The sequence below is a fragment of the Plasmodium berghei genome (genome assembly GCF_900002375.2).
Source record: "Plasmodium berghei ANKA genome assembly, chromosome: 14".
NCBI classification, from domain to species: Eukaryota; Apicomplexa; class Aconoidasida; order Haemosporida; family Plasmodiidae; genus Plasmodium; species Plasmodium berghei.
This window is the reverse complement of record NC_036172.2, coordinates 1,565,554-1,581,012: the sequence shown is the minus strand read 5'-3', so window position 1 is coordinate 1,581,012 and position 15,459 is coordinate 1,565,554. Positions and strand designations below refer to the sequence as shown.

The 15,459-nt window shown below is 21.6% G+C and overlaps 5 protein-coding genes across 5 annotated transcripts; 3 read left to right on the top strand and 2 right to left on the bottom strand.

Moving 5' to 3' along the window:
• Window positions 1-307: 307 nt before the first annotated feature.
• On the top strand, window positions 308-2,455 carry PBANKA_1441900 (DNA helicase 60, putative; the record flags this gene model as incomplete). The annotated part of the gene is made up of 1 exon (XM_034567780.1): window positions 308-2,455. One exon carries the CDS (start codon window positions 308-310, stop codon window positions 2,453-2,455), a length of 2,148 nt encoding a protein of 715 aa, XP_034424243.1.
• Window positions 2,456-3,315: 860 nt separating this feature from the next.
• Window positions 3,316-3,792, top strand: PBANKA_1441800 (conserved Plasmodium protein, unknown function; the record flags this gene model as incomplete). The annotated part of the gene is made up of 1 exon (XM_034567779.1): window positions 3,316-3,792. One exon carries the CDS (start codon window positions 3,316-3,318, stop codon window positions 3,790-3,792), a length of 477 nt encoding a protein of 158 aa, XP_034424242.1.
• Window positions 3,793-5,503: 1,711 nt separating this feature from the next.
• PBANKA_1441700 (parasitophorous vacuolar protein 2) lies at window positions 5,504-6,880 on the top strand (the record flags this gene model as incomplete). Its single annotated transcript, XM_034567778.1, has 1 exon — window positions 5,504-6,880. The coding sequence occupies one exon, from the start codon at window positions 5,504-5,506 to the stop codon at window positions 6,878-6,880; it is 1,377 nt and encodes a 458-aa protein (XP_034424241.1).
• Window positions 6,881-8,006: 1,126 nt separating this feature from the next.
• Window positions 8,007-9,908, bottom strand: PBANKA_1441600 (ataxin-3, putative; the record flags this gene model as incomplete). The annotated part of the gene is made up of 6 exons (XM_034567777.1): window positions 8,007-8,078; window positions 8,187-8,241; window positions 8,348-8,448; window positions 8,568-8,681; window positions 8,828-9,559; window positions 9,828-9,908. 6 exons carry the CDS (start codon window positions 9,906-9,908, stop codon window positions 8,007-8,009), a joined length of 1,155 nt encoding a protein of 384 aa, XP_034424240.1.
• Window positions 9,909-11,551: 1,643 nt separating this feature from the next.
• Window positions 11,552-13,396, bottom strand: PBANKA_1441500 (U3 small nucleolar RNA-interacting protein 2, putative; the record flags this gene model as incomplete). The annotated part of the gene is made up of 1 exon (XM_034567776.1): window positions 11,552-13,396. The coding sequence occupies one exon, from the start codon at window positions 13,394-13,396 to the stop codon at window positions 11,552-11,554; it is 1,845 nt and encodes a 614-aa protein (XP_034424239.1).
• Window positions 13,397-15,459: the final 2,063 nt, after the last annotated feature.

Here is a 15,459-nt window from a genome sequence, read left to right as displayed (position 1 = left end):
TTAAAGTAACAATTTTTTTTCACAAATATAGCTTCAACATATGATGTTATAGGATTAGCTATTTCTTAAATATAGATATAACTTTTCTTGTGAATAATTATTTGAAGTTTATTTTTGTTTTTTTTTAAATATTTGTAAACGAAATGAGTTTTATATGAAAGAATGCATATACAAATAATAGGCTACATAGAAATAACTGTGTATAAAAATATAAAACGTATTAAAAATAAAAATTAAATAAGAAATACGTTTTGTTGTACTATTTATTTGTTTTGTTACTATTCCACATATTAATACAAAAAAAAATATGAAAAAAATATTAAAATTCAGATCAATTAATTGCCGTACAGGTGATAAATTATGTTTACTAAAAAAATTGATACACACAAAAAATGAGTTATCACAAATTCATTGTAAAAATAATAAAATAGGGAATGGTATAATTAGCCATCAAGAATTAAAAATTGGATATATACAAGTAATAAATAATATAAGAAATCAAAATATATGTACTGAAAATAAAGTCAAAGATGATAATAATCCAGCTAACCATTTAAGTGAAACAATACATGATGTAAATAGTACCGATACAAAATTAAATTATAATATATTAAATGAAAATGAATTAAAAGATGGTATAGATAATGATTTTGACAGAGAGGATAATGATATAAAGTATGATAAAAATAAAAACTCGAATTTGGCTAATACAAAATTTGAAGATAACGAATTTGAAAATTATAACAAATTTAATAGGTATGAAAAGAAAAATAATAATGAGGATGGTGAAAATGGATTTATTAATTATAAAAATAATATTAATAGTAGAAACGAAAGGGGGAATTATCAAAAAAAAACTAATTATAATTTAAGAAATGATTATGATAATAATGCAGATAGCAACATGGACGATTATAATAACAATTATATGAAAAGAAACGATCACAATTCGAAATATTCGAGAAATTTAAACAACTCGGATAGGTATTCAAAATTAGGAGATAATTTAAAAGACATAGAATGGAATAAAATAAAAGTAAAAATCGAAAGACAAAACTTATTTAATGCTAATGAAAATAAGTTAAAAAAATTATCAAATGAAGAAATACAAAATGAGCTAAAAAATAATAATATATACGTAAATAAAGATTTAGTATTAAATAGTTTTATAACCAAATTTTCAGATTTAGATTTTCATGAATCAATATTAAATTATTTAAATGAAAAATTTAAGGAACCAACAGCTATTCAAAAAATTACATGGCCTATCGCTTTGTCAGGAAAAGATTTAATAGGCGTTGCTGAAACAGGAAGTGGAAAAACACTAGCATTTGTTTTACCATGTCTTATGCATATACTGAAACATAAACAAAAAGAAATGGAAGAAAATGGAGTTGAACATATAAAAAATAATGAAGAAAAATTATCTGAGAATAATAATAATGACAATAATTATGATCCTGATTTTGAAAAAGAATTTCAAAATGATGATAGTGAAAATCGTAAAACATATGGATTAATTTTGTTACCAACACGAGAATTGTGTATGCAAGTATTAAATGAAATTAAAAATTTCGAGAGCGAATTAAATTTAAAAGCTGTTGCAGTATATGGAGGTGTACCAAAATATTTCCAAATTAATAATATAAAAAAGGGAGCTGACATAATTGTTGCAACACCAGGTCGACTTCTCGATTATTTAGAAAACGGAATAATAAACTTATTAAGATGTATCTATGTAGTTATTGATGAAGCGGACAGATTACTTGATATGGGATTTGAAAAACAATTAAGAAAAATAATGACACAAGTTAATAAAAATAAACAATTACTATTTTTAACGGCAACATGGCCTGAACAAGTCAGAAAACTTGCGTATGACTTTTGCTCATTTGATCCAGTAAAAATTCAAATCGGAAAAAGTGAATTAACAGCAAATAAAAATATAGAGCAACAAGTAATAGTTAGCTCATCAATTGATTTAAAAAAAAAATTACTGGATTGGTTAAAAGATAATTATGAAAATAATAAAATTCTAATATTTTGTGATACAAAAAGAAATTGTGATAATTTATGTAAAGAATTACGATATCATCAATATAATAGTTTATCAATACATGGAGATAAACAACAAAGAGAAAGGGATAGAATATTAAACAATTATAAAAATGATAGATGTAATATATTAGTAGCAACAGATGTAGCTTCAAGGGGGTTAGATATTAAAAATATTTCGATTGTTATTAATTATGATATACCAAATACGATTGAAGATTATATTCATAGGATTGGGCGTACAGGCAGAGCAGGTAATAAAGGGCAGTCTATATTATTTTTCCCATATGATTATTATGTTCCACAAAAACAAAGATTTGCAAAAGACTTGATAAAATTGTTAAATAAAACAAATCAGCAAGTTCCTAAAGAACTCAGAGAAATTGTAAGCACACGATAAAGAAATGTTCAAAGTGCAGATTTTTATCTCGAAAAACTAAAAAAATAATAAGGAATATTCTTGACGTGAAAATAAACAATTCTGTATATCACACACATATTATATATACATGCATGTATACATACATACATACAGACATACTTGTGTGCACATTGTTGAGGCATAGACCAGTTTATTATCATATTAAATATGTGAGCATATTTATTTAATTTTAAAAAATTAATCTTTTAAACAAATTCAGAGAAGTGTATATGCATACACACTCATGCTCTTAAATAATTTTTTTTACTAATTACATTATTTATAAAATAAAGATATACATAATATATAATTAATATTTTATAATACATGTATAATTCGTTTAAAATAATTAATTACATGCTTATATGTGACTACAAATTAGTGAAACATTCATATTTCTTTTAATATTAACTTATTTTTAAAATATAATTAAAAGTGAAATCCGAAACTATGAAGCATAAATTAGTATAAATTTTTGAAAAAAAAAGTAGTAAGGTATTTATATTATTTAATTACACACTAGTAATATTAATTTAAAAATATATTATGTAATTGTAAAATTAAGAAAAATACATTTTAAAAGTATCATTGTAACTATGATATGATTTGGAAAATACGATATTAATAAAAAAGGACATGATTAATTTTTTTAATAATGCCCTAAACAAAGGTATATTATACGATTTATTATTATTTTAGAATAAAACATATATATATATTTTCTTTTCTTCGTTTTTGTACTAAAAAATAATAACAGCTAGCCACTAACTATGCATAAAAAATATTCGCAAATTGCAAATTGCCATTTTGATTTTGAATAAGGTAATAAGAGTATAAAAATGGAAATTGATTTACAATGTCTAATTAGAGCATTAAAATATTTTACAAAAACAGAAGATGGTGAATTAAATGAGAATGACATTAATATAATTTTTAATAAAATTCTTTCACAAAATATGAAGCGCCAAGATATAAAAGAATTAATAAAAAATATAAAGTCCTCTATGCATGAAAACCGTTCAAATTATATTGACGATTATATTTTAATACCATCAATGCTGAATATTCTTATAAATACACAATTAGCGAAATGTGATATGAATATACTTTTTAAAGATTTATTTTCTTGTATTCAAAAAAATGGAGAAATAGATAAAGACAGTTTAAAAACATTTTTAAATTTATGCAATAATAATTCTTCAAATGGTTCATCATTATGCTTAGATAAATTCCATTTCAATTCCGATAATTTAAGCAAGGGAATAAATTATGAAGAATTTGTAAATATAATGAGGAATTATTTAAAAGAAGCATAATTGTATGCTCATTAATTTGAATGAAAAAAACAAAATATAGAAGGGGCTTAGAAAAGCGAATTAAGAGTAGCTTTATTTTATTATGGAAAATTTAGGAATATGCATTTTTATGCTTTTATGTTTAATCTATAGAAATGTGTGTAAACATATTATGTTATATTCGTTCTCTTATATTTTTATATAAAATGGAGATTATTTTTTCATATACTTTTCTACTTGATCGTTTGTTTATTTATTATTTTGAAATATGATGGAATTTTTTGTTATAAAAAAACCAAAGAAATAATCGATGAAAAATGACAATCAAATAATACAATTTAATTAATAAAAATGTAAACTTGAAAAAGAGATAAAAATGATGTAATAAAATACTTATTTGTTTGCATTTGAAATGAGCATAATAATAAAAAAATAAAAAAAAAAACATTAAAATATTATTAATCATAGTATTTTCCTATATAGTTATATATACATTAGTATTTCGCATTAATATATTTTTAGGACACATTCTAATTTTTTTAGAAAAAAAAATTAAAAAAGTGGATAATAGCAAAGAAAAAAATATAGTTTTAATAATAAATAGGATAAATAATATTTTTATTCGTTTTTTTAATTCATTTAAGGCTGCTTTCTTTAATGTCCATATTTTTTATAATATTTATTTGTATTGCTTTATTTCACATATTATTATATTATTAATATATTTTATAGCATCACTGTTTTTTTATGTTCGCAATTAATATTACTAACTATAATTATCCTTAGTCTTAAAACTTATGGCATATATTTTTCATATTATTTGTTATTTAATTCTAAGAATTGTATGCATTAAATTTATCAATTATTCTAAACTGGTATATACCGAATGAGAAAAGGAAATATACATCTGATATATTATGATATTTTCTAACATATTCTTTTTTAAATTAAAGAAAATTTTTCAGTTTATTCAAAATGGGGATTACTTTAAATTAATTTACTCTGCATTTTTTCTTCTATTTATCTTAACGTTTTTTAGTTATTTTATTCTGTTGAATTTCAAAATATTAATTTTTCGTATTTTTTATATTATATATAAAAGTTATTCATTTTTTGCTTTTTCATTATTAAATTATAATACATCCATATTGCTTATTATTTTTCGAATTATTATTTATGTTTCATATTTTATTCTTATTGCTTTATAATTTTAAAGATAATAAAGATTTATAACATTTATTGTTACACTATTTCTTTAATATATAACAAAGTTCAGTTAGAATATGATATTTTTTTTGTTCATGCAAACTAAAACAATCAAATTACGATGAGGATATTAGAGAGGGGGTGATTTACATAAATTATAGAAGAAAACGTTTGGTTTTAATATTTTAGATTTTATCAAAAATTAATAAATAAATTAAATTGTTAATAGGATTAAGAAAAAACGTATTCCTTCGAAAAACCACTTAATATAGTGAACAAAATAATAAAATATGTTCTACTAATTAAAATTCCCATATAATTAATACATAAATATATTGGGGTATTCATGAATATTATTAAACAGTTGCATTTATTTTATACCTAATTTAATATTTTATAAATTTTATTATCATATACATATTAACATAATTAATATTATTCTAAATTTCAGTTTTACAAATATTATCCACAATTATAGAATCATTATGTTTTTTGTGTTCAATTTTTATTCACACTATTTTTCAAAATGGCTTTTATAAAAAAAATAATTATTTTATTAATTTTTTCAAACATTTTTCTAAATGGCTTGAAGGCAAAACCACAAAGAGAAGCAAATAATGGGACAACTTTGTTTCATCTCGCAAAGGAAAAAATTATAAATTTCATTGCAAAAAAAAAAGGATATGACAAAAATTATTGGGTAAATTTATCAGATGCAGACCATGACATAAATAATTTAAGTTTTCGAATCGACCAAAATGGGGATGTTATATGTAACAACGATAACCAAGCTGTTGAAGTTTCAATAACTAATGAAAGAATATTCAAACAAACCAAAGATGCAATATATAGTGAATTATCTATTCACCCGAAAATTGGAACAAATTCTAGTAATATAACCAAACTACCTATAAAGAAATATAAAAATAGTTCAAATGTTTTTTTTTTCAATAAAAATAATAATAATAGTTTGTCAAATTCTGAAGCCTATTTAGTTTGTGCTAAAAAAAACACAAATGTTGTATTAGTACCAAAACAAAACCATGAAGTCGAATTTATACCAGGCCCTTGGCTAGTTAGAGTAAGTATTAGTGTTTATAAAGATCCACTTAAGCCATTTGGGAGAGTATTTCGTATAACTATAGTAGATGGAATAAATGTATTAACAAATAAACAAAATTCGTTTTTTTGGTTTATCCCAATAAAAACCTTTTCTGAAATATATCATTTCCATATGGCTGCAAAAGATAGTAAAAATGGAATATACTGTAATTTCGAAAGAAGTTTAGATAACAAAAGTATAAAATTACATTGCCCAAGTTGGAATACTCCATATAAACTTAATACTTCAAATTGGATGCTTTTTTCTGTGAATTTAGGAATGTCAATAGCATGTGCTACTGTAATTCCCCAAATGGATAAAATACATATCTATAATAAATTAGCTAGTAAAAATGTAAATAATAATTCAATAAATGATTCCGATCAGTATGAAAATTCAAATGATATTAATAACCCTAATACTAATATTGAGAAAGCTGTAAAAACAGTAGAAAGTATAACCAATTATGTCCGTTTAATAATATCAGGTATAATAGGTATTTCAAATATTGCATATATTATCAAAGAAACAGTTAAAATAACTAATGATTTAAAAGAAATTAATACAGAATTTGAAAATGCTTCTCCAATTTATGAATGGACTGTTACATATCCAGAAAATAATTATCAACCAGATATGGCCCTTGAGAAGAAAAAAAAAAAAAAATTTCCTGAAGAAAATTCTTTAAATAATTTTGCTTCTCAAAAAGGTGAAACTATTAAAAAATGTCAAGGTATAAAAAAAAAAAAACATAAACCTACTAATGAAAAACAAATAGAACGTATAATTATAGGCAATTAATATTTTACATATGAATTAAATAAATATATTAAGATTGTTTTTTATGTGTTATTTGCGTTGTATAGTTTATTATCTTATTAAATAAAGTATATACACGCGCATGCACATATATATTATTGACACTTTATAACTTTATATCCCTGTAAGTGATTTCCATATTTTTGATTTTTTACAAAGAATATATGCGTATATATATTGTTTATTCGAAAATACATTTTTTGCGTATTTTTAATTTGTAATATTTTTTATAATAACAATAATAATTGGCATTTATATTAACAACCTTATTTATATATCCTTTTATAATCAATATTATCATTCTCTTTTCTCATAATTTTTTATTTAAAGAATAATTTATTATTTCACCCTCTTAATCTTTGAAAAACAAAATTAAAAGTAATACCATAATTATTTATATATCCAAAAAAAGTGTAATATATCCTTTTTGGATATCTATTACTGATTATATAAAATCTACAAATACAAAGCATGTGGGATGTTTCCTTGCAAACCTATTTTCCTTTTGAAACGAAAACAAATATATATTTCTTATGAAATAAACTTCAAAAGAAAATATGTATTATTACTTTTTTTTTTAATAAAAAAATATTAAAATATAAAACAAATATATAATAACATTTTTTATCATTTAAAAATGAATATATTAAATAGACATTAAATTTATCTACATCAACTAAAGGAGCCGAATAAAAATCAAATATTTATACTACACAATAAGATAAAGAAATAAAGCTCAAAAAATGTCTTTCTTTCTTTCGTTTGTTTAGTTTTATGTATAAATAGGCTTAACAAAAATATTAAATTCATTTAAAAAAAGTAGGAAGCGCATAATATTAATACTAAAAAAAGGAAAAATAAAATAGTGGTAAATAAATAAAATGATTATTTTGGAGATATATTATTATTATAGAATGTTAAGATTAAGGAAATAAATTTATACTTTTAAAATGTGTGCATATGTAATTTATACATTTGTTTATTCTTCACAATGTATATCCTTTGTTGCTGTCCACATTTATTATTCTATTTATTTTTCAATTGCTTAAAGGTTAAAAAACAATCAAGATTATAAGAAAATAAATTACATATTTATTTGGAACCAATTTTATTGCATCATAAATGTTTCTTCTTTTTCGAATTTCATATCCTTCAAACTTTTGTCATGAACCAATTCAACCTATATTAAAAAAAAAAATCATGATAAAAAAATGGAAACAGAAAAATAAAAATATCAACAAAATATATAGATATATATATGGGAGTATAAATGGAAAATTCAATTTACCTTGTTGCCAACTTGTAATTCGATAGATCCATTTTGATACTTGCAAAACTTTCTCCTATTAATTATAATAAAATATAAATGGATAATATGTAGCGTCTGTTTACAAACCAATAAACATAGCCAAACAAATTTGTTTATTTCATATACCCATGGATTTATACCTTGGGAATAATTGATAAAGATAATAGCAGTTTTTAAAAATTAGTGATGAGTCTATCTGCTGATTATTTACCGATTCATATTCTATCCAATAAAATATGTCCTATATATAAGCATAAAAATGGAATACATATATATATGGAACATATCAAAAACGAATATAATTATATAAACACAGTCAAGTAATTCTTAGACAAAATAAAGAATTTTTTTTAAATATACCGCTAAAGTTTTTGATACGCCAAATTTTCTTTGGATTTTTTTGTTTGGTAATTTGATCATAACATTTATGAAATCTTCATTAATTAATTCTTCGCTTTTCGGAGGTGGTAGATTCTATAAAAATAAAAAATTGCAACATGATTATAGTGAAGATATTATGAACATGCATATATATTTGGTAATTTGGATAAAAAAATTATATCATTAAGGGTAAATATATAGGAGCATTAAGTGGAAAATTTTCCTTTCTTTTGTAGAACCTTAATATATTCTTCCATTGATAATCTCAAAGCAGTTTTAAAATCGTCATCGCCATCATCATCCATATTATTTGAGCTAATATTATTTATATCGTCATTTAATTTTCTTCCCCCATTTTTTGGCCATTGAAAATTTTGAGGCTTATTAAAACTTGAAAGGAGACTACTATTTTCTGATTTGTTCATATTATATTTATCTTCCAATATAAAACCATTAGACACAGATGATATTTCAGAAATATGATTTGTTGGTATATAAAATTGATTGGGATTTTTAGGTTCAAAATTTATATCAGGCTTTGGTAAAGAAATATATGGGTTCATATTTTGTACAGAAAATATATGATATTTTTTAAAAATGTCATTAAAATAACATTTTAAATTTATATCTTTAATAAATAATGGTGCACTTTTTAAGCTATCTAATACATACCAAGTATTATGAATTTTACGTACACTAAACCAATGTTGTTCTAAATTACATATATAGCCAATATCTTGATAGCCACTTGATATTATTTTTGTTAAATCTTCTTCAAAAGCATTTTTTAATAAAATATTTTTTCGTCTTAAGCTTTCAATCAACACAGAAATATTTATAAAACCATCATCCAAAACATTTGATGAATTTGTTCTTATTAACTCGTTAGAAGATACTTTTAAAAATTCTTTCTCTTTTTCATCAAGTTCTTTTCCTATTTTTGCCAGAACGTCTTCGCTATAATAAGGCCCCTGAAATGTTATAAGAATACAAACAATAAATAATTATAAAATGCTTATTAACAAGCTATAAAACATACAATAGTAAAAAACTACATATTTAGAGCAATCTTAATATGCTGTAGAATATAACAAATTAAATAATATATGGGGATACATGTGGTATGATGATAACTAAATATTTCCTTTCCCATATTGCATTTTAGTATGAAGTTATATAAGGCTTTACTTCAATGTATTTCATAAAATTCAATTATAATTTTATTATTTTTTTAATTACCTGAAGGATACTATTTATGCAGTGAAGACCACACATACGATCATTACCCTGCTTTTCCCAATATACATATTTTTTACTCATTTTATAATATTTTTTGTTTTATATTTTATTTTTGTTCTATTTAAATATTATATAAATGAATAAATAGGTCAACAACTTAATTAATACAAGTAAAATATTGTATATTTACATATGATATACTTTTGTTTTTTTGAGAAATATAATTATTTGTAATAATATTAATATGGTATTGTTATGAAAGCATTCATCTTAAAAAGTTATATATTATTAAAAAAAAAACGAAAGACCAAACGAGTAAAGTGGGGAACAAATGAAACTCTAAGTCGTTCAGGAAAGGTAAAATATTCTATATTTTAATAATTTATTTCATATTATACAAAATAAACAATAGTATATGCTATTGTTCTTTTGAAATATATGCATTTTAAACTAAAATGCACACGAAAAAAATAATAAATTAAAAATAATGATACAATAATCATAAAACATAACCTTTTTATTAGCTGAAAAACAAAGAGGTTAAAGGAAATATTTTTTACATTTTCTCCCCCCTTATTGCCATAAAGCTATAAAAAATATTTAGCTAGAATTAATTAAAAAAAACTAATAATAATAATACATTTAAAAATGTTTAATGAAAAGGATAGTTAAGGAATAAAACCATGATTATTAAATATGCATTAATTAAATTCTAGCTTATTTAATAATTTTATTCATATACAAAAATGGATATTTTATATATAATAGGAAATAAATATAATGTGTAATTTACAATGTAAGAAATTATGAGAATAATAATTTTCACCTTAATAATATATCACTTTTTTTGCTTAACTATTTTTCCATTCAACGAAAAAATATAATATTTTATAATAAATGAAACTGCTTACATATGATTAAATTTGTTAATAAAAATATAGACATGAAAAAAAAAAAAATCGTGTTCATGTATTTGATATTTTTAGCATATATGTAGTGACTCTCTACACACTGAATTTATACTTTTTTATTTTTCATGATTGTCTACTAAGAAGATAAATTAATCAAAAGCAGTCAAAAAAATATACACATATTAAAGATAAATGCAAAGAGCTAGGAGGAAATTATATATTTTTTAAAAAATGGTACAGTAAGGAATATCTCTTAAAAAGAAATAAATCACAATGATATCTTAATGCAATTGTATATACTTATTTGTCTACTAAAAAATGAGGAATAACTATTTATTAATGTAAAATCTTTAATTAATATAATAGTATATTGTTACCTTAACAATATGGAATATGTGGTAAAAATATATGATATGAAAACTATATATTTTAATAAAAACTAAAATAATAATATAATTTATATTATTTTGTTAATTTTAAAAAAAGTGTATATGTGATTAGACAACTAAATTGGTTATTTAAAAATATAAGATTAAACATGAAAATAACAAAAAAATATAAAGTACTAATAATTGATAAATATGGAGTTAAAAAATATATATAAATTGTATTATATTTGTTAAAATTTAAAGAAATTGAAAAAGTATTTTCATATACAAATTTTACAACTTTAACGCAAATGAATTATTTTGAATTGAATATGAAAAATTTCATTATGTTGCATATATATATGTACGAAATTGTGTGTGCTAACTAGCCACATTATTTATTGGGATATATATAATAGATCTTTTTTTTTTTTGGAACAAATATTTATGACAAAAATTGAATTGGTATTACAACAAGCCCATTTTTATTGTTCGTTCGTGTCCATCTACCATGTTTCATTTCATTACCAATAGCCGCAAATAAATATTTATAATTGTGTGCAAAAGAAAATTTATTTATTGTTCCATTTATCTGTACAGTCATAATTTTGTGAATATTTGCAGATATTTTACTAGTACTTTTATATTCCCAAAAATTAACATATCCATCATAAGATCCAGAAATAAATACATTTGTAAATGGAATACTTATAAGTGCTGTTATGGGATAAGAATTGTGTGCATTTTTGTGTGTGCAAATTGGTTTTTTATAAGATGAAGTAAAAATATAAAGGGATCCTGAGAATGTTCCTGCTATAAATATTTTATTATTAAGAGTACAACATGATTCAATAATTTCATAATTTATATTAAATAATATATGATTATCATTTTTTGTATTCCAAAAACGTATAGTATAATCACTAGAACTTGTTAATAATTTATTTTGGTTTAATGAATTCATTGTAAGAATATTATTTGTGTGACCTAAGTATGTATTTATACATTTATTAAAAAATCTTAAATCCCACAATTTAATTGTTTTATCATATGATGAAGTAAAAAAATTATGCTCCATGTTTAGTTCCTCGGTATCATCATTACATCCAACTATTGAGCTTATGATATTTTTATGACCTATAACTGAGTTCATGCAAGTTTTTTTTGTTCTATTATCCCATACATTTATTAAATTATCACATCCAACTGACATAAAAAATGAATTATATTTATTACAATAAATATCCATTATACTTTTAAAATGGCAAATCCCACTTTGATCCCCAAAATCTTTAAAAGAATCTGGATTCCCTTTATAAATATGAACCTTTTCTTGCCGAGATAAATCCCATTCAATAATACAAGCATCCTTTCCCCCTGTATATATTGTATTAATTGAAGTATTTTCAAAAAATTTAGGATACATAATTTTGTCAGATATATTTTTAAAATTTTCACTATTTTTATTGTTTGAATGTGGAAAGGATTCATTTTCATCATCACTATTAATATGGTCATTATATTTGTTTAACTTTTCATTGTTATATGTAGAATAATTATTATTGTCTTTATATTTATCATAATTGTTATTTGGGATTTTATAATTATAGTGATCGAAAAAGGATAAATTATAATCTGGGCAAGCAACTGTAGTAACACTTTTTTTGTGTCCATTAAAAAACAAAACATTATCATCATTTTTTACCTTTTTTGATAAATTAGTTATATTTTGTTTATTTCTTTTATCATTACTATTTAATAAATTATTCGATAATTCTTCATCATAGAATATTCTTATTTTATCCCTTAAATTTAAAAGAGTTTTCCTATTTTTAGAACTTTCTTTTTCCATCAACATTTTTTTTATTTTTTCTTTTTTCTCACTATTACTATCATCAGATGAAAAATCGGAACTTAATTTTTTTTTTTTATCTTCCTCATTGTCACTATTTTCTGATTCACCAACACTTTCATCTTCTTCACTGCTTTCAATTCCCATATCCTTGAGATATTTTTTAGCTAAATACATTTTCCTTTCCTCTGGATTATTAAATCCATCATAATCGTCTTCTTCATCCGAGTTGTTTTTATTATCATTTTCATCACTCTCAATTATTTCATCATTAAATTTTGTTTTTTTACTTAAAACATTATTATCTTCTTCAGACAAATTTGATGACAATATATCATCTGATTCGATCTCTGAATCATCTACCCTTTTATTTTTATTTCTGTTATTATAATTTCCCTTTTTCCCAATATTGTTTTTCCTCTTATTAAACTTCTTCATTTTAGTATAATATTAATAGTTATCCTCTATTTTGAACATGCATATAATATACGGCATATTTGTTCAGGGTAAATATAAGAATATGATTTTCACCTTTTCAAATCGTTTTTATTTTTTAATATGCATATATAAATAAATAAATATATATATATTTTTTTTTTCGTTTACAAATACGCAAATTGTGAGAAAAACCAAATGAAGGAACAAATTTGATGTAGTATTAGTAATATATTTTCAATCTTCAATTTCCTGTTTTTCGTCTCCTTATTGATATTATTACTTTAGTAATAAATATCTTAATTGGTATTTAAAAAATAAACTTATAGAGTTACATGTACATAAATATATATTATATATTTTTTTTTCGATTTTAAATTATTTCCTTATAAAAAAAATATATTTTTTTTTTATCCCATACGAATTTGTATACCATTAGTATACTATAATGTACATTAAAAAAAAATTCCAAAATAGCATTAAACAAATTGCATAGTACAACTTTTTTTTTCAAATATTTTACAAAAAAAATTATATGAAAATCTTCTTTGCCCCTTTAGTTTTATAAACATATACATATAATATACAAAGTTATGTATTACAAAGATATTAATAGTGATGTTGTAATAATATTATTTTTAACAAGAAAAAAGTAAATTTATTTTATAGTTAAATTATATCAATTTATAGGTTACAAAAAATAATTTTTTCATGATTTATTTTTAAAATGCTTAAAAATTGTGATTTGTTTATACGAATAATCACTTTAAATATTCCTTTAGCATATCATTTATCTAAATCCCCAAATAAATATATATGTGTTGTATGAAATTTTATATACTATACCTCCTCATATTCTTTATATAATCCAAATAGTATAAAAATTTTCTTTTTCTTTTTATTCCTATTAGTTATATAAAAAAAATGCATATATGCATATGCAATAGCAAAAGTGGATATTATTAATGGGGACATATATTTTTTATTTTATCATATAAATATGGTTTATTATAGAATACAATATTTTTGCTTAATTCCTTCTTAAATATTCAGCTTAAATGTATTAAAGAACTTATTATTTGGTGCGTTTGAAATTACATACAATTTTAATAACATTTATGTTTGTTGTGATGGTTCATGAATAAACTTTTTTGTCCTATGTGGAATATGCATAGTCTCGGAAAATTACGATGGAATAGTTTCATTTTGTTATTTTAAGACTTTTTATAAATTTATTTGCCGTCTTTTTTTTATCATGAATTTATTAGAAGATTAGTTAAAATGAAAAGAAAAGAAATTAAAACATTCATAAAAACAAAAAAATACTCTATTTTTATGCATTAATAACTAAGTGAATATATAGTTCATATTATTAGGAAATCTATTTTTTTCGAATTGGGCAAATATTATATTACACCTTATATTTGTATTTTATTAAATTCGAAAAAAACACAAAAAATTGTATATTCGTATATTCTTGCGTCTTATATACACGGACCTTAATATGCCGAGTAGTATAACATGCATATTATTTTTTTTTTTAAGGATTATTATTTTGATATTTTTCGTGCCTTTTCATTTTGTGTTATATGAGAATAAGAATTTTATATTAGCAGTAGGGAATAAACAAGGTTTAATTTGGTACATTTAATTTGACATATTCAAAATAGCTTTTTATTTGTCCATTAAAAATGCGCAGCTAAATGTGCTAGTTTTATTTCCTCACAATTCCTTTTACTCTTCTTATTTTCAATATTAAAAAAATTAAAAATTAAAAAAAAAAGAAATTTTCCAATGCAACGTAGACAATTTTTTAAGAATATTTTAACGATATTTATGACTATTATTTACGATAAATATTATTTAGGAAATTAGGTTGTTATATTGTACAATCATAAATAATAAAAGAATGTTTTATAAAATTTATACATATTTTTTGAGAGTTTAATGATATTTAAAAATGATTTAATTCTACAATGAAAAAAATTCTTCTAAAATTTTATAAAATGCAAAATATACACATATATAAATGCATGTGTATGCAATGTATATATATATTATATATG